Source organism: Cebus imitator, unplaced genomic scaffold (genome assembly GCF_001604975.1).
Source record: "Cebus imitator isolate Cc_AM_T3 unplaced genomic scaffold, Cebus_imitator-1.0 Scaffold293, whole genome shotgun sequence".
In the NCBI taxonomy this organism is placed as follows: Eukaryota; Metazoa; Chordata; class Mammalia; order Primates; family Cebidae; genus Cebus; species Cebus imitator.
In genome coordinates, this window is record NW_016107608.1 from 2109363 (window position 1) to 2135249 (window position 25887).

General features: G+C 39.4%; 1 protein-coding gene across 9 annotated transcripts in view; it reads left to right on the top strand.

The window, feature by feature from the left end:
• NTNG1 (netrin G1) overlaps positions 1 to 25887 on the top strand; it is a 356160-nt gene that overhangs the window by 252931 nt on the left and 77342 nt on the right. For all 9 annotated transcript variants that reach the window (XM_017502187.2, XM_037729105.1, XM_017502184.2 and 6 more), the window contains exon 4: positions 11107 to 11279. In XM_017502187.2, coding sequence (XP_017357676.1) covers positions 11107 to 11279 — 173 coding nt within the window. The remainder of the gene's footprint in view (positions 1 to 11106; positions 11280 to 25887) is intronic.

Consider the following 25887-nt stretch of genomic DNA (forward strand, 5'->3'; position numbering starts at 1 on the left):
GTGTGTGTGTGTGTGTGTGTGTATACACACACACACATAAACACATATGTATATGTATATACACACAAACACATATATACACATATATTTATATATTTTATTATATATACATAATTTATACATATAGATATAAATATATATAATTTGTATATATACACATACATATATACACATATATTTATATATTTTACATATATATTTATATATTTATAATATACATAATATATATTTATATAATTTATATGTAATATTTATAATATATATGTATATTTATATATTTGTGTATATATACGTGTATATATGTATGTGTGTGTATATATGTATGTATATATGTATGTGTATGTATATATGTGTGTGTATGTATATATGTATATGTGTGTGTGTATATATATATATATATATATATATGGTCATATACATGTGACCATAAGATCCCAATATTCATGAAGAAATGACAAAAATCTCAGTTTTTATTTTGCACTCCCAGAGAAAATGGTATAGCAGTCAATTTCTCTGTTGGTTTTTTCTTTTTAATCTATACCAGCCAGTTATCAAAGACAATTTTCTCAAGAACAGAGCTCAAGACAAGAAAATCCCATCAACCAGGAGCCATATTCGGTACTCATTAGGTTTGTGAAAGAATGAGCTCAACAGCTGTATGGAAAACCTGGCCTCTAGATTTGCAGGGAGGCTGCCTTTCACGTATGATTCTCCTATAACACAGGAATTCATGTGCAACTTGGTTGTTGTCCCCTTTGTTGGTCTGTTGACGTGTGGCCGTTTTACAAGAAGATATCTATTTCACATTAAACTTTGGTCATTGCATAGTTTGGAAAAATAAATCTTATAAAAACATTTTTGCTTACCAGTGATAACTACTGTCAAACTCTGGGTTTTTATTAATAAAGAACAGAATCATAGAATGCTGAACAGATTGGAGTCTTCTCTTTCCTCTGGTATCAGGATCAGGCCAGGCACATTTGACATTTCATTTGCTGTAATATTGTACTTAATTCCACAAATGATGATAATAATAGCTCGTATGTATTAAGTGATGAATATATACCAGGCCCTGTGCTCAGTATCAGTTGTGTGAAGACAGACTCATGTTAACAGTGCCCTACGGCTGGGATGGTGGCCTCTGCTCCATATACCCACTTTGACACACGTTCCCTAACTACAGTAGAAGTCTCTGAAGGCTGGGATTCAGTCCCCTCACCCCCACGCTCCTACTCCCTGGTCGCCGTCGTAGTCCATGTGGTCCAAGATGGCTCAACACTGTGTTCGTATTCCAGGAAATAAATGAGAAATTGAGGAATGAGTGTCACAGACACCACGCCTACTAATATCCCATTAGTCAGAACATAGTCATATGGCCACACCTAGATAGGGAAGATGTTGGAAGTGTTGTCTTTATACTGGTGATGGTGTACCCAGGTAAAACTGTGCTGTTGTAGGGGGGGAACAGATGATACATCAATTAGCAATCTTGGCCTCATTGTGTCTTATCATTTAATGCTCCCAGCAACCCCTTTGGTAGGTATCTGATCATCCTCATTTTACAGAGGAAGTAAATTAAACTTCAGGAACTTACCTAAGCTTCCCACTGCAGCAGGGATACATGACTCCAGGGCTTAAAATCTTATCACTGTTTTCTATTGTATTTTGGATAAATGCCATATTTTTTAAGAATTTTGTTTTTTTTTTTTAAATGTACAATTCAGTGGTTTTTAGTATATTCAATGTCATGCAGCCAGCACCACTATTTAATTCCAGAACAGTTTTATTACTCAGAAAGAAAGCCCTATCCATTAACACTCACTCCCTGTGTGCTCCTCCCCCCATCTCCCGGCATGCACTAATCTACTTTCTGTCTCCATAGACTTGCCTATTCTGGGCCATTTCATATGAAGGAAACCAAACATATAATATACATACATATTATATATGTAGTATATATTTATATATTATGTTTATATATACACACAAATATATATGGGTGTGTGTGTGGTGTGTGTGTGTGTGTGTGTGTATACATATATATTTTTTTTTCTTGAGATGATGGAGTTTCGCTCTTGTTGCCTAGGCTGGAATTCAATGACATGATCTCTGCTCACTGCAGCCTCTGCCTCCTGTGTTCAAGTGATCCTCCTGTCTCAGCCTCCCAAAGTGCTGGGATTACAGGCATGAGCCACCACTCCCAGTCAGAAATTATATAGTACGTGTCCTTTTGTGTCAATATTTTTCACATAGCACAGTGTTTCCAAGTTTAACTCATGCTGTAGCATGTATCAGTACTTCATTCTTTTTATGGCAGAATAATATTCCATTATATGGATGTACTGAATTTTGTTTATCTATTAATCAGTTGATGGACATTGGGTTGTGTTCACTTTTTGACTACTATGAATAATGTTGCTTGTAACATTTACGTGCAAGTGTTTATGTGGACATGTTTTCAGTTCTCTTGGATAAATACCTACATGTAGAATTTCTGACTCATATGGTAACTTTATCTTTCTGAGAAACTGCCAGACTATTTTCCAAAGTGGCTGTACCACTTTGGAAGTGTAAACAAACATTTTATACTTCCAATAGAGATTGCTGTTTCTCCACATCCTTGCAGCATGTGTTATCCTTCATTTTTCTTTTGTTATAGCCATCCTAGCATGAATCGGCATCTCATTGTCATTTTGATTTGCATCTCCCTTAATGACGAATGATGTTGAGCATTTTTTCATGTGCTTATTGCTATTTGTATACTTCTTCAGTGAAATATCTATTCAGATTCTTTCCCCATTTTCTAATTGGGTTTTCATTTTATAAATCAGTTGTTAGCATTCCTAATATGTTTTGAACATAAATGCTATTTTAAACAATAAGTGCAAGCCATTTTGATAGAAACTGTTCAATTATGGTATGAATGCACCAATCAGTAGATTTGACAGAATTTCCGAACAAAATAATCAGTCCAGTTTGTGAGTGCAGCCAGAACCTTAGTGCTAATCCAGTTTGGACCAAAAATTTTCCAACAGAATTCTGGTGGAAGGGAGAGAGCTTGCATAAGCCTCACCCATATTTTAGTTTTCCTGTTCATCAGAACTCTGACATACTGGTGAGCTCTACAATGTTTCTCAAACCTTAATGTGCATCTAAGCCACAGGAAATCTTGTTAACATTGCAAATTCTGCTTTAGTAAGCATGGGGGAGGCCTGAGATTTCTAACAAGTGATACAGCTCTGGTGATACAGAAGCTGCTGGTCCATGGACCACACATTGATTAGCAGCATTACAGTATTAAGTGTTAACAGTGCTGTCTAGAACCATGGGTCTAATTGTTATATGCACCAGTTTGCTTAGTTCTGATCTCAGAGTAATGTTCTAGAAAGATCCAGCCTTTGGGTTTGACTTGTGGCTGCCACTTACCAGCAGTGTGTTTCTTTGAGCAAGTTACTTTACTGCCCTCAGCCACACTTTCCACATCTGAAAATAACAGGTAATTATACCTCATTCTTAGAGTGATCATGAGGATGAGGTGAAGTAATGTACATAAAGCACCTATTACAGTTCCAGGTATATGAAGGGCCTTGGTTATTGATGGCCCTCTTTTTTCCACTTACCTTCAGTGGTCGAGGCTGTTTCCCTCTGACTGTTGGGTGCAAAGGCATCATCATCACTGGAGAGACAACTAAGCGTCCCTACGCTACCTTGTTACATTGTCATGGTTAGATACAGAGAGTACTACTCTGTTTATGGTCTGTAGTTATTCTCTTTCATCTTCTCTACTCAACAGATTCTATGCTCTTGGGGATTAGGATTATGTTGCCTTTTTTTTTAATCCCTATATGACCTCTCATGGTGCTATCCATGGAATATGCCATTAATTAATGCTCACAGAACGAATCAGACAGCCCATGTCCATAGTAGTAGAGATAGTAACTATAGAAATAATAATGGAAACTAACATTCGTTAAGAACTTTTTGACAGATACTATTTTAAGGGCTTACGTGCATCTTCTGGTTCAAGCCTCACAAGCATCCTTTGACACCCCTCCATTTCTTGTCCGTGGTTTACTGAAAAGGCAGCTGAATTTTAGCCATACTCAGGAAGAGTGAATGCCCTCTGCGATTGTAAGAGCAAAGTTCTGGAGACAGGGTGCCCGTGGTCTAAATCCCTGCTCCACCTTGTACCAGCTGGGATTCTGAACACCTCGATGTTCAAACGCATCATCTGTAATCATTAGTGCAGATCTCATGGGACTATTGTGACCTGGGTATGAATAACGTGAAACATACAAAAAGCATTTAGCACGATGCCAGGTGCTTATAATTATTCAGACAATGATAGCTCTGTTTAGTTTTGTGTTTGTTAAGTTACTTATCCTGGCCTTACAGTAAGTAAGTGGCAAAGGGGGATTTGAACTCAGGCTGTCTATTTCAATGTCCCAGTGTTATAACTCATAAACTCTAAGTTATGTTGCTCCACATCTCCCATTTCAAGTAATATGTTAATGTGGGAACTTGAAATTCATATGTCTATATAAAGAAAGTCAAAGTGGGCCGGGTGCAGTGGCTCACGCCTATAATCCCAGCACTCTGGGAGGCCGAGGCAGGCAGATCATGAGGTCAAGAGATCGAGACCATCCTGGTTAACATGGTGAAACCCCGTCTCTACTAAAAATGCAAAAATTAACTGGGCATGGTGGTGCACGCCTGTGGTTCCAGCTACTTGGGAGGCTGAGGCAGGAGAATTGCTTGAATCCAGGAGGCAGAGGTTGCCGTGAGCCGAGATTGCGCCACTGCACTCCAGCCTGGGTAACAAGAGGAAAACTCCATCTCAAACAAACAAACAAACAAAAAAAAAACAAAAGAAAGTCAAAATGGCTGCAGAGACAGAAAATATGAGAGGCATTGTATAATGTATCTCCTTTTAAAAAGATATTTACAAAGCTTCAATATTTCTGATAACACATTTTCTTAAAGCATTTGTATAGCTAGTGTTAATCTAAGGGAAGAGGTGCAAGCAGAGGCTGATCCAGGCTTTGGAATGCTTAAAACTTACTTCCTTTGTGGGGTGCAGGGACCCAAGGGGCCTCATTAAGGAAAAACCCTCATTAATAAAAATTAATAAATATCTTACTTGAGTAAATGATACCAAAGCATATTACCATGTGCACAGATTGCTAGGGTCCTCCTCAGAGCCCTGAAAGGGCTCCGAAACTAAACTTCATCTACTTCATGGCAAATCCTCCTGTGGCACAAAAGTAACCAAAACTCTGAGTGTACAACAGCAAGCCAGGCCTGCATTCCTGTTTGTCTCCACAAAGGGACATTTTTGCATTCCTTTGTCTCAGTACCTACATTTGGAACATTAGTAATAAGCTCTATGGACCTCTAGCTCACAGGAAATTCTGGCGGATAACATGCTTCCCAGAATAGATATATTAAGTTATAAAAAAAAAAATGAGGCAGACGGTATAGGTTTTTCATACCTACTGGCAGGTGGCACAGAACTAAATGTTGGAGCCTTTTTATAAGCAAGATTAAATTGACTCATGACAGCTGGTCACTAAAATACAGGAAGTGCAGATCTGGTTGAAAGTGAGAACACACTGGTGTTTGTAAAGTTTGCATCACAGGCTAGAGTTCACTATTTTTTTTTTAAGTCTGTCTTAGTGACACCTTTTTGGCATTGTCTGCCATTTGTCACCTGCGTACAAATAAATCTTCAAGGAACATGCAGGTCAATTTGTTCTATCTGCAATGTCTAGGTATGAGTTCTGGGGGTGTAAACAGAATCGGTGAAGAGACCTGGCTCTCCAGAACATCAGACATGTGACTATTAGCAGAGTGTTTTAGGTCTCCACATGCCCGCTTCCTCCCCTGCCTAAAGCAACAGCAGATGTGGGAGCTGGATGGCCATGGGAATGGATAATGAATCTGTCAGAGACAAGTGGGATGTCACAGAAGTCTGCCTTCTACCCATCATGAGGCCGGAGGTTACACCACCAGGAATTGACAGCAATTTCCCAGCAATGTGAAATCCATTTCTTTTTTTTTTTTTTTTTTTTTTTTTTTTTTCCAGTTGGAGGAAGAGCCACTCTGGCAAGGGCTCTAAATAACAGGTTTTAGCGTCTGATTGGAATGGTACTGATGAGGAATAAACTGAGCTGTGGAAAATGAAAGGGAGTCATCTCTAAATACAGGCAGTGTCCTGTGCCTCAGCCCCTACTTGCAGTGTTCAGCCCCAGCACAGCCATTGTTACAGTGACTGAGCAAAGACAGCCCAAAAGCTGAGCTAGGTCACCAGATGTGAAGTTACAGTTTTAGCCAGTGTTCAAGCCATGCCCCTCCCCTAACTTTAGCTGGACCAGGGTGGCCATCCTTGCATGACACATTGAAGCTAAAAGAAGCACGTTCCAGAATAATTATGCTATCTGCTATGCAAATGCTTTTTTTTCCCTCTCCCCTGAGCTGTGTTCTTTTCCTAGGTCTTTCAGACATTGTTTTAAGATGGTCTTGTTTTGGGTTTCAGTCATCAGATAAATTCCCTGGAGAGTAAGTGAAATTAAACTGTGTTTGTGATATCTCACAAATTTTATAGAGTCTCCTTTTGTCCAGTGTAATATTAGTTATGAAAACCAACAATGAGGGCATGTGACAGTTTTCAACACACATCATGGAGTGTTTAATTTAGTACAAAGCCTATTAATTTCCCATTAATTAGACCATTATCAAGTTAGACACAGTAGAACATGTATAGACATTCTTGCTTTCAGGAAGCTTACTTGTTTATTATCATTTATTTTAATCATCTAAGTTTTTAAGCACTTATTATGTGCCAAGCACCACAACACACACTAGGGATGTTACAATAAATAAAGCAGACATGACGGCTGCCTCCCAGGAACTTCTCCTCTAGTGAGGATGACAGAATAAGCAATTAAAATACAGCCTACAGTCTATAGCAGGGATAGTATGGACTTTATTATGCAGCTAGCCTTGCCCTATGTCATAGGAGCACACAGGAAAGGCATCCTGGTGGACCAGAGAAACATTCAGATAGTTGATCAGCAGATATTTTTTGAATACCTAAAAGGAGCCAGGCACTGACATATATAAGTTAATATCTGAAGGGAAGAATTATCCAGATCAAAGAGGTAGGAATAGGAGAGTAGAATGCTGTAGGCAGAAGAAACAGCTTCTAAGAGGATCTGAAGGCAAAGTTTGAAGAACTAAGTGTAGAGTTAGGAGTGATACAGATAAAACTGGAAAAGGAGCAAGAGATAAATTGCAAAAAAGAACTTGCAGTACATGTTACAGAGCTTAGACTCTATCCTGAAAATAATGGGAAATCTTACAGATCTGTTCCAGAAGTGACCCAAAATATATTTGTGTAAAAAAAATATTTTGACTATTGTGTTGAGATTGGGTTAGAGAGGGGTGTACCTGGAGCACAAAATTCTGTTTAGAAGGTGTTGCAATAAACCAGATCAAAGATGATAATCACAGCTAAGGAAGTGATTGTTGCCCGAACTGTATGTATTTTAAAGCAACTCAAGGAAGAGTGTATTAGTCCATTTGCATTGCTATAAAGGAATAACTGAGACTTGGTAATTTATAAAGAAAAGAGGTTTATTTTGGCTCACAGTTCTGTAGGCTGTGTACAAGAAGCATGACACCTGCATCTGCTTAGTTTCTGGTGAGGACCTCAGGAGGCTTCCACTCATGGTGGAAGGCGAAGGGGAAGCAAGCGTGTCACATGGCGAGAGCAGGAATAAGAATAGGGGGTAGGTGCCACATTCTAGATCTTGTAAGAGTTCATGGAGCAAGAACTCATTCATTACCACAATGAGGGCACCAAGCCATTCATGAGAGAATGATCCCAACAGCTCCCACCAGGTCCCTCTCTAACACTGGAGATCACATTTCAACATGAGATTTGGAGGGGACAAAATATTTAAACCATATCAAAGAGGAATCTCAGGACTTGGTGAGAGACTGAGTAATGCCAGATTAGATGGGGTGGGAAAGGGAGAGGGATACATCATTCTTGGCGAACTGGGTGGAAGATGGTACAATTTACTGAGAAAGCACAGAAGGAAGAATAGGTGTGGTGGAAAGCCAAAACCCAAAGACATATTGAGTTAGGTTTGTCCAGGAGGCATTTTGATGAATACGTGTGAAGGCTGGGAGAGAGATCTGAGATGGAGACACAGATTCCAGACTTACTAGCATTTCGATTAGATATTCTTCATGTGGTGTAACAGAAAGAGAGGCTCTATGCATCCCCGTGGGTAACAGAGAATCTCTGAATCTCCTAAAATGTTTTCACACTTTGGGCTTCCTTTAAGTATGTTTATTTGGGGTCGGGAAGATGATGGGAATTTACTTTAAAACATCTGTGACACAAAGGAAGTTAAGGACTGCAAACGAAAATCGAAGGGACAACTTGATAAGAGTGCCCAGGGAGAGTGTACTGGCTGTGCCGGGCCAGAACCCGGGAACAGCATGTATAGTGAACAAGCTGAAGAGTCAATGCCCATGAGAAAACGAAAAAGGCAAGGAAACGTATCCATTGGATTTTCAACAGGGCGGTCGTGGGTGATTTGGCAAGGGAGGCTGTGGCCATGTGCAAAGACGGAGTGAGTGGGAGATGGGAGAAAGGAGACGGCAAGTATAGGACACTCAAGACGGGAGGGGAGAGGACTCAGGAGGTGGCTGGGGAGATGACCAGATGCAGAATAGGCATTTCCTCACCTGAAGATCGGAGAGACTCGTGCAATGAGTGAGAAAATTTAAAAGTACAAAGAACCTTTAGTAACAACCAATCCAAGCACACAGATACATTTAAAGAAATCAGAAGAATAGCTCTCAGGGTAAGTACGGTGGTCAGGATGGATTTCAGAGAAAGGTTTTGAATTAAGTTGAGCCTTGAATGATTAATAAGCTTTTGGACAGCTGAGAATGAGCCATTAATTGGAAGAAATCTGAGAAAAAAATAAGACTAAACATTCATCTATTCTCCTTTTAACTCCTTTAGTATTCAAAGAATATCTTCTCAGCTAATATAATGTCTTTAGAATGGAAATTGCCTGTAACTCAGAGTGACTACAAGTATGAAAGTATTAACAGTTACAAGATATATAATCCAATTTACAATTACTCCTTGCATTCTTGGTCTTCACGCATGAAACCAGCATATTCTTTGGGATCACATTGTTCAATTTCCTCATTTGGAATTTTTAACACTAGATATGGTGCTAAATCAGTATAAGCTGGTGCTTCTATCACTTAGATTTTAAACATCCTCCGTATATATAAACACACCCATAAATAAAGGTATTAATGTTGGAAGGAGAAAGATCCTTTAATAAGCAACCTAGCACAAGTAATTCCCTGCATATAATATAGGAGATTGTTATAGGACCTAGTTCATAATTAAACATCACCTGTTTAACTGAATTCTTTTTTATCTTACCTTTCTAAAGAATATACAAATGATCATTTTCAAAGGTGACATTTATGTGTTTAAGTTGAACAAGCTGATTATAATTTGTAAGTACACAGAGAACAGATATACATTGTAATAGACCCCTGAGGAAGCTGCAGCTTGGTCTTCCTAGACAGGTGTGAGTAGATGGTGGTTGCTTTAGGACTCCATCTTGCTTTCAGTAATAGTCTTAACCATTCCTTTATTTTCCTTGTCATAAGTATGGGTCAGTGTTCCAGATTCTGGATGCACTAAAGAAAAACTTGACCATTGCTGTGCAGACGTTAGAGAAACCGACATTGTTGCTAAAGAGTTTTGTTTTCCTACCTAAGAAAGAACATTCTGTTCTCTTTCCCAGTTCATGTAATTTGGCCCAAGAGAAAAAAAGTAAAATACCATAATATGTCTTTGTCTTAATGAAACTTGAGTTTCTACATTTTTGTCCTAGTTTCTGAAAGAGGCCAGGTTTGTTCACACACACACACACACACACACACACTCTCTCTCTCTCTCTCTCTCTCTCTGTCTCTCTCTCTCTCTCTGGTTCTGACTCTGACCTATCTCGGTTCTCTACCCCCTAGCCTGGGTGCCCAGGTTCTCTCCTATGTGTGGACTGTCTCTTCCCACATACATTATTCTGACCTCTGGTTGTGGCCATTCTGTCAACGTAGGTTTTACCTTTCCAGAGGAGATGGTTCGTGCTCGGTGTGATAGTTTATATCCTGCTGCCTCAACAAATATCAAGTTAGCAATTTTATAGTCAAAGACTTCGGGCATTAAGATGTATTTTTGTGGAAATTGCATATTCCATTGTTGCCTCTCATATATCATGGCTTTATTCATAGGCAGCAAAGGCCAGGCCTTAGCTAATGATTTCAAAACCCTGCCACATGAAGGGTTTTTTTTTTTTTTTTTCAGAGTCATTTGGCCTGTTTCTGAGAGCCCTTTGTGATTCCCCAATTTTCTCTGAGTGGGATGTCTGAGGATTCCTGTCACACCTCCCCTCTGGTCTGTTAGCAGCCATGGTAGAAAACTTCTTCTGATCTGAGGAAATGTCATTTTAGAGTGCAGAATGAGAACACTTGATTATAATTTCTTGGGTTTCTAAGAATAAGTCTAAATAGCAAATTATTTTAATGGTTATCTTCCTTTTTAAGCAAATAAGAATTGTCTTAACAATTTTAAAAAAAGATAACATTGTTCTTTAAACCCAAATGAAACCCAGATGAAATTGTCATAGATTTGTTAATATCACAAAAAGACCTTTTCCTGAATGATAGTATTTTGGAATCTGTTGAGAGCCCCCTTGATTCTGGAGCACAGTTATCTTGGGGGAGCTTCAGGCCTCTGCTGACCTGACTGCTATTCGGCTTTCTCAAAGTGCTGTGTGAGGACGGAGGGCATCATAACAAATCTGCCCTCTGCAAACGGCTCTCTTTGAGAAGATTCTGAGGGCTGGGCCTGCAAATCTATCTCTTACTAAATGCCTCTGTGTAGCACTAAAGCACTGTACAGTTTGAAAGGCACAACCCTTGGAGACAGATCAGGGAAGCCTCTGTGGTCACCAAGACCAACTCATCTGACAATGAACTCTTTGTCTCTCCTCTGCCCAGGTGCAAGTGTAATCTTCATGCCACTGTGTGTGTGTATGACAACAGCAAACTGACATGTGAATGTGAGCACAACACTACGGGCCCAGACTGTGGGAAATGCAAGAAGAATTATCAGGGCCGACCTTGGAGTCCAGGCTCCTATCTCCCCATCCCCAAAGGCACTGCAAATACCTGTGAGTAACTTTTCTTGGTAACAGCATATTCTATGCACAATGAGGTGTTAGTTCCTCTCAATTTTGCTTACAGTTGTGATGTTACTCCTCTTAACTGTTAAGTTGTCTCATTCTTCTTTGAAGTGCTGCTAAAGTTTTAGTCCCCATCTTACCTCTTGTAGACATCTTTCAGCACTCTGATCATCTGTAAAATTTAGTCATCTGACATTCACATCAAGTGTGTTGGGAAATTATACTTGACATCACAGAAGGAATTTTTTCTAAGTGGATGAGACAGGAGGTGATTTTTTTCCTCCCCCAAATTAATTTTCAATTGAAATATCAAAGGCCTTGAAAACCCTCAACCCTAATTTAATTTTAGCCATAAACAATTTACGGAAATTATTTGAATGTTTACAGCCCTACTGCCCATACTGGATATCCTGAGAGATGCTTTGTCTGGAAGATGTTTCCGTCTACAATTTCAGCTAGGCCCTAATTTTGCCTGGTGATAAGCTTGGCTGTTTCCAAACTCCAGCAATTGAAACATACCTGCTTTGGATCCTGTGTGTAGAGGCTCCCTTTGGATAAAGAGCATGACTGTAGGCCTGTGGGGACCACATTAAGAAAAAAGGTTTTTGTATGCTTGTGAAAGCGTGCAAGCATTATCTGTGTTTATAGAAACCATGTGTGCTCCCCCATTGAAATCCTGATTCCCCAGAGGAAAACAGGCTCTGACATGCTCAGAGAGAAATGTGATTATTTCCTGAATAATTTGCCCAGTTCTGTGGATGGACCAATTGACTACCTGCAACAGCCCAAGGTTTGCCCTCTTTAAACAGTAGCGAAAAGGGGGAGATTAGAATGTCCCCATTCAGTGAGAACTAATAGAAGCAGTAGGACAGAGAGCACAAGAGAATGAGAACTTGAAAACCCACCGGTTTCTTAGAGGGGTAAGAATGTTATCAGGCACTTCAAAGCAGCAGCTGTGAGAAACCAAACCTAAGAACTAATATCACAGGAACCGGGGCCTTATCAGGTTAAACCTAAGAGTAATGGACCAAGTAACAAGCCATGAAGTACAGGGGCATGAAATTATGATAAAATTTCTATGAAGCAGAAAGAAATCCTTCAAAAGTTTAAAAAATCCTTCTTTGTAAGGGTATTCAGTTGCTTTCAGTGTTAAAGAAAAAAACTGACTTCTTGCTCCTAAAATTAATACATTATAGCTCTGTTGAGCAGAAATGTTGATGTGTCAAGGCGATTTTATTAATGGAGACTCTGTGGCCTTTCCTCAGTTGTTGAGGGCCGTAGACTCAAGAATTTGGAAGGGATCTTGCAGGTTATTTGTTGCAAAACTCCGTGGCTGGCTACTTAATCACTCCTATGACCACAGTCGTCAAATGTAGTTTAATGCTTTCCTAAAATGGCTCAGATTTCCTTTTTAGTGTCTGCTCCTCCTTTAGTGGAAAAGGCTGGAAGAGAATGAAGTTCACAAACACTTCCTGGCATTCTGGGCGGTCTTCAGGGCAGGTCAACTTGCCAAGGCCACTGGTGAGGCAGCAGGGGAGACCTGCTCTTGAAGGCATCAGCTTCTTTTCTAACATGACCCTGTTCTTCTACCCATATCTGCACTTCAAAGTTGTTATTTCAAGACATTTTCACTGGAAAGCTTTCTTGTTTCATCCAGACTTTCTCAATGAAATTGATTTTTTGTTATATTCATCGTGAAAATGACTTATAGATCCCTAATCCTTTGCATATTGAAAATCACCAAGTCACTTTCTGGGCAAAGGAATGAAACATCTTTCAGTTTTCCTTGTAGGTCCAATTGTCCATCTGTCCCTTAGTTTTTACTGGCTTTCTCTAGACTTTTTGGACATCTTTTCTCATTGCTGTTAAAATGGGCAGGTGATGGATGGACCCAGTGTCCAAAGGGGTTCAATTCAATATTCCAAAAATCAGTATGTCAGGAATTAGCTGAAGAGTTTTAGAAACTATCTGCAGTGGAGAAGTCTTGCAATGGGAATAACCCCTCTGACTAAATCTCTGACACCTCAGACTGTGCATTAAGGCATCTGAGGGTGGAATTCCATAAGCAATTTAGTAGTTTAGTGCACAGATTCCAGGGTGGAATCCCAGTTTCTTCATTTACTAGCTATGTGACCTTGAAAAAGTAAGCTAACCTCTCCAACACTGGTTCCCATCTCTATTATGGGAATATAACAGTTATTACCTCATGTGGATTTTTAGACAGTTGACTAAGCTTACACATGTAATGTGTTTAGCCTAACACCTGTCACAAAATATGCATCCAAAAATAATTTATTTTTAGATTTTTTTACAGAAGACAGTCTGGTCCATTGTTGGACAGTTTTAACTGGTATAAAAGTTATTTCTTATCAACCCCCTTTTTTTTTCTTTATAAGTAGTAAAAGTATATCAACGCTGGCTTTATTTCTTCCCCAGATTAACCATTATTAACTCCACCTCTTATGTGATAACATTTTTATGTCCTTTACCTGGTTGCCTGCCTGGAAGTCCTTTACTTCATTAGTGTGGTACTTCCAGCCAAGCACAGGACCTTCAGTAATTTTATGATTCTCACTTCATATCGGCTTTTGCTTACACATATGCATACAGGTACACACAAAGTCACATGACTCTAGTTGGTACATTACAAGTCAGTTATCTATGAAGCATAAGTAGGATATATCATCGCCTAACATAAGAACACAAAAGCGACAACTTCTGGTCCCTCAAAATCAACTCTTCAGGGACCTATAAATGCTACTCAACCTGGATAATCTCTAGATTTAGCAGAATCTCAAGCAACCAGGATACTTCCCAAATAGGATGATCAGTTTCTGCTCACATTCACAAGTTTTAACAAAAGAACTAGGAGGCCTTTATTAAATCAGGGAATGACAAGATTCTCACCCAAGACACGTAGCCCACCACTCAGGGGTACCCTAGATGGGACCTTGCTGGGAGTCATTTGGCTTTGGAGGTCTTACATTCTAGAGCAGTTCAAGACCACTATTGTATGAAACATGTAAAGCCAAGCAGAAGTGTGCAGAAGGCCAACACTCTAAAATATAGCCACCCCAGTCTGAGACACACCACATTTCCCTATGCTGTTTGTGACAATAAACTTGACAGAGGCAAAATAACTTTTGTGATATTTTTATGCATTGTGCTTTTATTCAAGACCCAGTGTGTTTTCTTGGACTTTTAAAGCCATGAGCATGTATATCAAATTTTTTTTATTTCTTTTTTCTACAAAGCTTATTTTTATAGAAAAGACACTTTTCTTCTTCACATTTTTGATCTTCATTCTTTTTTGATATAATTCTATTTTGGATGTCCTTTGAATTTTATTTCTGTCTTCCAAGTAATAGCAATTCCATCTAACTTTGTGCTTAATTGTGATTCTCCTGATTCCCAATTGTCCAGCTCATGAATAAAAGTATTAAATAACTCTTTAAATTCTGACACGTACAGAATAACACATGATATTTTTCTACATATAGATGCTGAAAACCTAATATTCACTATGTAGTAACCATAACTTCAGCAAAGATAATACCATATCTACCCCTCTCCTTCTCCGACTGTGTTCTATGATCCATAAAAGCACTCTATGGCCAGATAAGCCTGGAAAATGCTGTGCACTATACTGACACTTAGCTATTTATATTACATCACTATAATAGAAACATTTAAGAAGTCCTGCAATAAAGTAACCTATTTACCCAATGTTACTCAAACTTATTTGCTTCATGGAACACTCAATAACTTTCTAACACTCCAATGGGGACATGCTGGGCTGAACAGTTTCTTGCAGCCTAGCCATAGAAATGTCATGGAGATAGACAGAAAACTGAGCTAGTTCAGCTCTATTCAATCTTTTACTTTTCTCTTACCCCTGTAGTCTAATATTCTTCAAAGAAAGAAAGTGAAATTGGTCTAACTTTGACATTATTTGTTCATAAATCTAACTTGAATTGTTATACAATATCTAGGGCTCCTCTGAGTGATGGAAAGTAATTTGATGATTGTTCTCTTATTTTCTCTGGTATCAAGTTTGCATTGACCAATTTATATTTTCCCAGATGTACACATGTATGTGTCTTTATCCAATTTCCTAAGTGCTTTATATACATTAGTCCATTCTAAGCTCAATAGTCTTACTGGAAAAAGACCACTATTTTAATTGTAAATGCATGGAATATTGTGATTTCAGAGGAAAAATATCTTTTTAAGGTTTACACAGCTAGAAAGAGTGAAAGGGAGGATTTGAATCCAGGTAGCTCATGACTCTGAGGACTGCACATTGCACTGTATTGCTGATCAAGTTAAATTTGAATGACTTTCACTGTTCTCCACTGGGATTTAGGCTCTATTTAAATACCTGTTTGAACAAGTCAGTTTTCTCTACACCTGCTCTTTTCCTACGTCTCTGTTATTTTTCTGCCTTCAAAGACACCCCTTCTATTAGTCTTTTAAATCTCCATGTTCCCCAACCCTGTCTGTTCTCAGTCTACAATTTTTTTCCCTGACATTCTAGCCTATTCTTGTGGTTTTAGATCTTGGTATTATTGATTTAATAGTAATCAACCAATTCTAGCTTCAATCTTTCTAATAAATTCAGAAAAATTTTTCAGCTGTCAGTAAAGATCTCAAAGTCAATATGCTAGATACTAAATTCATTTCTTTCCCCTAAAGCATTTTTCTCTTAGCTCTATATTGAAATTCTGCTCATTTTTCAAGACTGCTCCTTGATGCCTCATTGAAGCCTGCCTAGGCTCTCCTGTGCAAAATCAATTACTTCTGTCTCTCTCTCAATTCTTGATAATGTGTGTAGACTTTCAACTGGTTGACTATCTTTAACCAAAATTATTATAATGATAGCTACTATTTATTAAGTTTACTATGGGCTTTTACACTTCATGAAGTACTTTATGTGCTTTATTGGTTTAAGTCCCCACAACATCCCCATGGGATATGTACTATTATTATCCTCATTTTATTGATAAAGAAATGCAGACACAGAAAGGTTAAGTTGTCCAAAGTCCCATAGCTAATGCATGACAGAGCAAGATTTAAACTTAGCTCTGTCTCACTATAGGAACTAAAATGTGAGCAGTTTAAGAATGGGTCCATGTTTTATTCCTGGTCTTCATCAAGATTTACGTAATTTTTTTTTTTTTTTGAGATGGAGTCTTGCTTGTTGCCCAGGTTGGGGTGCAATGGCATGATCTGGGCTCACTGCAACCTCTGCCTCCTGGTTCAAATGATTCTCCTGCCTCAGCCTCCTGAGTAACTGGGAGTACAGGCACCCACCACCACACCCAGCTAATCTTTTGTATTTTTAGTTGAGACCGGGTTTCACCATGTTGGTATGGCTGCTCTTGAACTCCTGACCTCAGGTGATCCACTCGCCTTGGCCTCCCAAAGTGCTGGGATTACAAGCATGAGCCACCACGCCTGACCCATTTGTGGAATTACTTTTGTGAATGCATAAGTAAACCTAATAGCCCTATAATGTGCACATGGCTACATTGGCCTCCCATTTAACTTCTTGTATATCCTGCAATATGTGGTCTTCACAGGTCACCAGCTCCAATAAAAGAGACTTCAATCTCCTATAGGAGAGACCATCTGAATACTGGGGGAGCAATTTCAATAGGAAAAAGTCTCACTGGTGCTCATGGCCAATCCAATCATCTGGATGGCACATTGGATGGCGAGTTTTCACAGGCCTCCCCAAGGGGTATTGACTGCCTGGGTAGCTTAAGTACCAGCCTTTCAGGCTCATGTAAAACCTAATTTTGTCAGCACAGCAAGAGAGGTTCTTCCTCACATGTGTATGACCAAGCTTGTAGGCCCAGTATTGAAAACCAGAATACCAAGTTTTTCAGGTACAACCACCAGTCTATGGTCTCTCATTGGACCAGATATGATTTGGAATTCAACATCTTTAGGATTGTAGAGGAGATGGATCCAAGATCTATCTAGGAATAGGAACAGCTCTGGAGTGCAGTTCCCACCAAGAACGCAGAGGGCGAGTGATCACCACATTTCCAAACAAGTTTTTATGGCCCACACACCAGGAGATTCCTGGGTGGAAAAGCACCACAAGTTTCCAGCAGGCTGAAACAGCCAGCGCAGTGAGTCTCCACACAAAAACTGACAGAATCTGGGCAGCCATTTCAGCTGGCACCTGGAATGCCTGGGAAACAGAGTTGCCTATTCAACTGAAAAACAGAGGGCTAAAACAGGGAGCCAGGTGATCTGGCTTGGTGGGTTTCACCCCCACAAAGACCAGCAATCTTAAATGCTCTGGATTGAGAGCTTCACGGCAAGCACAGCTGGACCTGGGACAGTCCAGGTCCAGCTCTGTAGGGGGAAGGGCATCCGCCATTACCAAGGCAGTCCACCACTACCAAGGCCATCTGCCATTACCGAGGCAGTCCACCATTACTGAGGCAATCCGCCATTACAGAGATAGTACACCATTACTGAGGCAGACCACCATTATCAAGGCAGTTCTAACTATACCTCTATAAATAAAGCCTCAAGGAAGTTCACACAGCAGCTGGGCAGAGCCCATGGCAGCTCAGCAATGTCTCTGCTAGCAGACTGTGACTAGGCTACCTTCTCGCTGAGTAGGGCATTTCGGAAAAAAGGCAGCAGAATGACAGGAACTTATAACTAAAGCCCCACCTTCCCAGGACAGAGCACCTGGGAAAAAAAGGTGGTTATGAATTCTGCTGCAGCAGACATAAACATACCTGCCCTGCAGCTCTGAAAGGAACAACGGAGTTCCCCGCTCAGCACTTGCACTCCTGTAAGGGACAAACTGTCTCCTCAAGCAGCTCCCTGACTCCCATATATCCAAAGAGACACCTCATAAAGGAGAGCTCAGGCTGACATCTGGTGGGTATCCTTCTGGGACAAAGATAACAGAAGAAGAAACTGGCAGCAACCCTTACTGTTCTGCATCCACCACAGGTGATCCCCAGGCAAGCAGGGCCTGGAGTGGACCTCAGCAGTCCTATAGCAGTCCTATGGCAGAGTGGCCAGACAGTTAGAAGGAAAACTAAGAAACAGAAAGAAATAACTTCATCATCAACAAAAAGGACATCCACTCAGAGACCCCATCTGAAAGTCACCAAGTACAAAGACCACAGGTAGATAAATCCACAAAGATGGGAAGAAATCAGCACAAAAAGGATGAAAACATGCAAAATCAGAATGCCTCTCCTCCTGCAAGGGATCACAACTCATCACCAGCAAGGGAACAAAGCTGGATGGAGAATGAGTCTGATGAATTGACAGAAACAGGCTTCAGAAAATGGGTAATAACAAACTTATCTGAGCTAAGAGAACATGTTCTAACCCAATGCAAAGAAACTAAGAATCTTGAAAAAAGGTTTGACAAAATGTTAACGAGAATAAACAGCATAGAGAAGAATATAAATGATTGACGGAGCTGAAAAACACAACACGAGAACTTCATGAAGCACACACAAGTTTCAATAGCCAAATCGACCAAGCAGAAGAAAGGATATCAGAGATTGAAGATCAACTTAATGAAAAGGCAAGATTAGAGAAAAAAGGGTGAAAAGAAATGAACAAAGCCTCCAAGAAATATAGGATTATGTGAAAAGACCTAATCTACGTTTGATAGGTGTATCTGAATGTGACGGAGAGAATGAATCCAAGCTGGAAAACACTCTTCAGGATTTTATCCAGTAGAACTTCCCCAATCTAGCAAGGCAGGCCAATATTCAAGTCCAGGAAATACGGAGAACATCACAAAGATATTTCTCAAGAAGAGCAACCCTAAGGCACATAATCATCATATTCACCAGGGTTGAAATGAAGGAAAAAATGCTAAGGGAAGCAAGAGAGAAAGGTTGGGTTACCCACAAAGGGAAGCCCATCAGACTCACAGTGTATCTCTCAGCAGAAACCCTACAAGCCAGAAGAGAGTGGGGGCCAATATTCAACATACTTAAAGAAAATAAATTTCAACCTAGAATTTCATATCCAGCCAAACAAAGCTTCATAAGTGAAGGAGAAATAAAACACTTTATGAACAAGCAGTTGCTCAGAGATTTCATCACCACCAGGCCTGCCTTACAAGAGCTCCTGAAAGAAGCATTAAATATAGAAAGGAACAACCAGTACCAGCCACTCCAAAAATGTACCAAATGGTAAAGAGCATCAATGCAATGCAGAAACTGTGTCAACTAATGGGTAAACCAGCTAGCATCAACATGGCAGGATCAAATTCACATATAACAATATTAACTTTAAATGTAAATGGGCTAAATGCCCCAAGCAAAAGACACAAACTGGCAAATTGGATAAAAAGTCAAAACTCATTGGTGTGCTATATCCAGGAAACCCATCTCACATGCAAGGACACACATAGGCTCAAAATAAAGGGATGGAGGAAGATTTACCGAGCAAATGGTGAGCAAACAAAAGCAGGAGTTGCAATCCTAGTTTCTGATAAAATAGACTTTAAACCAACAAAGATCAAAAGAGACAAAGGAGGGCATTAAATTATAGTAAAAGGGTCAATGCAACAAGAAGAGCTAATGATCCTAAATATATACACACCCAATACAAGAGCACCCAGATAAATAAAGCAAGTTCTTAATGGCCTAAAAGAGACTTAGACTCCCACGCAATAATAGTGGGAGACTTCAATACTCCACTGTCGATATTAGACAGATCAACAAGACAGAAAATTAACAAGCATATCCAGGACTTGAACTCAGATCTGGACCAAGCAAACCTAATAGACATTTACAGAACTGTCCACCCCAAATCTACAGAATATGCATTCTTCTCAGCACCACATCACACCTACTCTAAAACTGACCACATAGTTAGAAGTAAATCACTCCTCAGCAAATGCAAAAGAATGGAAATTGTAACAAACCATCCCTCTGACTACAGTGCAATCAAATTAGAACTCAGGATTAAGAAACTAAGAACCGCACAACTTCATGGAAATTGAACAACTGGCTCTTGAATGTTGACTGGATAAACAAGGAAATGAAGACAGAAATAAAGACATTCTTCAAAACCAATGAGAATGAGGATACAGTGTACCAGAATCTCTGGGACACATTTAAAGCAGTCTCTAGAGGAAAATATATAGCAATAAATGCCCACATGAGAAGCAAGGAAAGATCTAAAATCAACACGCTATCATCAAAATTGAAAGAGGAAGAGGTACAAGATCAAAAAAACTCAAAAGCTAGCAGAAGACAAGAAATGACAACGATCAGAGCAGAACTGAAGGAGATAGAGACACAAAAAAACCTTTCAAAAAAATCAATAAATCCAGGAGTTGGTTTTTTGAAAAGATCAACAAAATAGACAGACCACTAGCCAGATTAATAAGAAAAGAGAGAGTAATCAAATAGATGCAATAAGAAATGATAAAAGGGATATAACCACAGATCCCACAGAAATAGAAACTACCATCTGAGATTACTACAAACAACTCTAATCACATAAACCAGGAAACCTGGAAGAAATGGATAAATTCCTGGACACTTGCACCCTCCCAAGCCTAAACCAGGAAGAAGTTGAAACCCTGAATAGACCAATAACAAGGGCTGAAGTTGAGGCAGCAATTAATAGCCTACCAACCAAAACAAGTACAAGTCCAGATGGGTTCACAGCTGAAATCTACCAGACATACAAAGAAGAGCTGGTTCTACTCCTTCTGAAATTATTCCAAGCAATTCAAAAAGAGGAAATCCTTCCCAAATCATTTTATAAGACCAACATCATTCTGATACCAAAACCCGGCAGACACTCCACAAGAAAAGAAACCTTTAGGCCAATATCCATGATGAACATAGATGCAAAAATCTTCAATAAAATACTAACAAACCAATTGCAAAAGCACATCAAAAAGCTTATCCGTGATGATCAAGTAGGCTTCATTCTAGGGATGTAAGGCTGGTTTAACATATGCAAATCTATAAACGTAATTCATCACATAAACAGAACCAAAGACAAAAAACACATGATTATCTCAATAGATGCAGAGAAGGCCTTCAACAAAATTCAACAGCCCTTTATGCTAAAAACCCTCAATAAACTAGGTATCAATAGAATGTATCTCAAAATAATAACAGCTATTTATGAGAAACCCACAGCTAATATCATATTGAATAGGCAAAAACTGGGAGCATTCCCTTTGAAATGTGGCACTAGACAAGGATGCCCTCTCTCACCAATCCTATTCAATATAGTATTGGAAGTTCTAGCCAGAGCAATCAGGCAAGAAAAAGAAATAAAGGATGTTCAATTAGGAAAGGAGGAAGTCAAATTGTCTCTATTTGCAGATGACATGATTGTATATTTAGAAGACCCCATTGTCTCAGCCCAAAATCTCCTGCAACTGATAAGTAACTTCAGCAAAGTTTCAGGAGACAACATCAATGTGCAGAAATCACAAGCATTCCTATACACAAATAACAGACTTAAAGAGAGCCAAATCAAGAACGAAGTGCCATTCACAATTGCTATAAAGAGAATAAAATACCTAGGAATACAACTAACAAAGGATGTAAAGGACCTCTTCAAGGAGAACTACAAACCACTTCTCAAGGAAATAAGAGAGGACACAAACAGATGGAGAAACATTCCATGTTCATGGCTAGGAAGAATCAATATTGCGAAAATGGCCATACTACCCAAAGTAATTTAAAGATTCAATGCTATCCCCATAAAGCTACCTGTGACCTCTTCACAGAACTGGAAAAAAAAACACCTTAAACTTCATATGGAGCCAAAAGAGAGCCTGCATAGACAAGTCAATTCTAAGCAAAAAGAACAAAGCTGGAGGCATCATGCTACCTGACTTCAAACTATACTACAAGGCTACAGTAATCAAAACAGCATGGTACTGGTACAAAAACAGAGATATAAACCAGCAGAACAGAACAGAGGCATTGGAGGCAACGCCGCACATCTATAACCATCTGATCTTTGACAAACCTGACAAAAACAAGCAATGGGGAGAGGATTCCCTGTTTAGTAAATTGTGTTGGGAAAACTGGCTAGCCATGTGCAGAAAGCAGAAACTGGACTCCTTCCTGACACATTACACTAGAATTAACTTCAGATGGATTAATGACTTAAACATAAGACCTAACACCATAAAAACCCTAGAAGAAAACCTAGGCAATACCATTCAGGACATAGGCACAGGCAAGGACTTCATGACTAAAACACCAAAAGCATTGGCAACAAAAGCCAAAATAGGCAAATGGGATCTAATTAAACTCCAGAGCTTCTGCACAGCAAAAGAAACAATCATCAGTGTGAGCTGGCAACCAAAAGAATGGGATAAAATTTTTGCAATCTACCCATCTGACAAAGGGCTAATATCCAGAATCTACAAATAACTAAAACAGATTTACAAGAAAAAAAGACAAACCCATTCAAAAGTGGGTGAAGGACATGAACAGACACTTTTCAAAAGAAGACATATATGAGGCCAACAAATATATGAAAAAATGTTCATCATCACTGGTCATTAAAGAAATGCAAATCAAAACCAAATTGATATACCATCTCATGCCAGTTAGAATAGCGATCATTAAAAATCTGTAGACAACAGATGCTGGAGAGGATGTGGAGAAATAGGAACACTTTTACACTGTCGTTGGGAGTATAAATTAGTTCAACCATTGTGGAAGACAGTGTGGCAATTCCTCAAGGATCTAGAAATAGAAATTCCATTCGACCCAGCAATCCCATTACTGGGTATATACCCCATAAATTATAAATCATTCAATTATAAAGACACATGCACATGTATGTTCATTGCAGCACTGTTTACAATAGCAAAGACCTGGAACCAACCCAAATGCCCATCGATGATAGACTGGACAAGGAAAATGTGGCACATATACACCATGGAATACTAGGCAGCCATAAAAAACGATGAGTTTATGTCCTTTGTAGGGACATGGATGAATCTGGAAATCATCATTCTCAGCAAACTGACATAAGAACAGAAAATCAAACACTGCATGTTCTCACTCATAGGTGGGTGTTGAACAATGAGTACACGTGGACACAGGGAGGGGAGCATCACACAGTGGGATCTGTTGGAGGGGTAATAGGAGAGGGACAGCGGGGGTAGGGAGTTGACGAGGGATAACATGGGGAAAAATGCCAGATATAGGTACCGGGGGAATGGAGGCAGCAAACCACATTGCCATGTATGTACCTATGCAACAATTCTGCATGTTTTGCACATGTACCCCAGAACCTAAAGTGCAATAAAGTATATATTAACAAAACAATCTTTAGGATTGTATAAAGGTAATATAGTGCATGTATATTACAACAATACGCACAGCAGAATATTAGGCAGCACCATTTAATCATACATTTTAATATTTCTACAGCAAACATGATTATTCTCAGCAACTGGAATGATGGAAAACTATAAATAATACTCTCACATCAGTTCCAGTACAGTTTTGCCACCTAGTTAGTTCAAATCACATTAGGTCATACGGCAGGGACATTTTTAAAAACATTGTAGTTTTCATAGTTTTTCATTTTTTTAATTTGAAGTCTGAGTAATAAAGACCGTGCCCTGAAACAAATGGAAAGACAGTACAGAATGGTGGTCATCGGCCCAATTCTCGTACCTGGACTCTGGGCTCAAATTTCCTTCCCAACAGATTGAGATGATCTTGGGCAAGTTACTTAGCTTCTGTTTGAGTTTTCTCCATCTGTAAAATCAGCCTGATTATTGACTTCATAAGATTGTCATAAAATTAAATGAATTAGTACATGTAAGGCATTTAGACAGTCCCAGGCACACAGAAAGCAACAGTTCAATTACCTGCTATGGTCATTATGTTTTCTCTGAGACCCAGCACATAAGCAGCAGATTCTCCCCTTGGAGATAGCAGCTATGTGGGGAGATATATTGTGGCCAACTGCCTGTCTGTTCATCCACAATATGAAATAACTGTTATGGTGTTCAAAAATATCCAAGTCCTTATGACCAGTGTATTCTCTTTCCTGTAATTAAGTCTACATGCAGAATCAGATAATAATCAGGAGGTTGCTTCATGAGCGTGGGATCAGGGAATTTAAATGACTTGAATCTTAATAACATCAGGCTGAAACATCCTGACCCATCCATCCTGCCATAGGGTCAGCCTTCTTCATGCCAACAGGACACTGAAGGTCTGAAAGGTTACAGATTACCACTAGCACTCTTGAGAGCATGATAGGACGGTACTGTCACCATATGTGTCTGGATGCTGCTTTTGTGAGGCTTCTACTTTCTGATTAGCTAGTTCTTCTACTCTTCAGATATGTTAACATGGTAAGTCAGGTTAATCTCACCTCTGTTGAGTCTGCTACACGCACTCAGGCCCCCAGCCCTGCTACTGCTGTAAGATGACTGTAGCTATCTCTGCTTGGATCATTTATATGATCATTTCACAGCATATTTTTTTGAAGGCGATCTTATTTCCCTCACTTTCAAGTTCCTGGGAGACAAGTCACTGCATCTCCTATCAACGGCAGTTTATACTAGGGTCAGGACTGGAAGGACATTGGAAATAATTCCTCTGGAATACAAATGAATCTGCAGAATGTATGCTACTAATTATCTACCTTTTCTTCAACTTGAAGAAGTTTGTTTTGGACTTAGAGTTTCCGATGGCTGCAGACTGGCTATAAGAAGATCTAGTTACCTACCTGATGGGTTTTTCAAACCATCTATCACAACACTGGTAATTTTTCCCCTCAATTTGAAGCATGTCAAATCCTTATCCCTTCTGCTTCCTTCCTGATGAAAAACTGCTGAATCTTCCACTGATTCTCAAAAGGAGTTATGGCTTTTAGGACTGCATTAATCTGCTTCTGAAGATGAGGGTATTTATTTTTGAGATCTTCATGATTTTGACTTCTTTAAGCATAACTGTGTATCCTTAAGCTATTTACTTGGTTGAGAGAGTAGTAAAATTATTTTAAATAAAGAAAATATCACATTATTGTATTGTGTAATTCTACTAGGTTCTCATCCCCCTAATTGCAGCAGAATATCTTTAAAACAGGCATTAAAATAAATGTGGGAGAAGGAAGGGCTGATTGAGGAAAGAATAATTCCAGCTACCTACAAGGCAAGTGCTTTCTCATTTTTTCATCATGTGGTAGCATAATGGCCCTTTGGCTTACTCAACACATATGTATTGCTGTGGCTGAAGTGATATTTTGATTCTAGAAGAAGCATTAATGATAACATAATACTAATTGCAGAAACTTCTGTTAAAACTCATGCACCAGGGTCGGCCGTGGTGGCACCCACATATAATCCCAGCACTTTGGGAGGCCAAGGGGGTGGATCACATAAGGTCAGGAGTTCGAGACCAGCCTGATCAAGACAGCAAAACTCTGTCTCTACTAAAAATACAAAAATTAGCCAGGCATGTTGGCATGTGCCTGTAATCCCAGCTACTTGGGAGGCTGAGGCAGGAGAATCACTTGAACCCGGAAAGTTGCAGTGAGCAAAGATTAAGCCACTATACTGCAGCCTGGGTGACAAAACTAG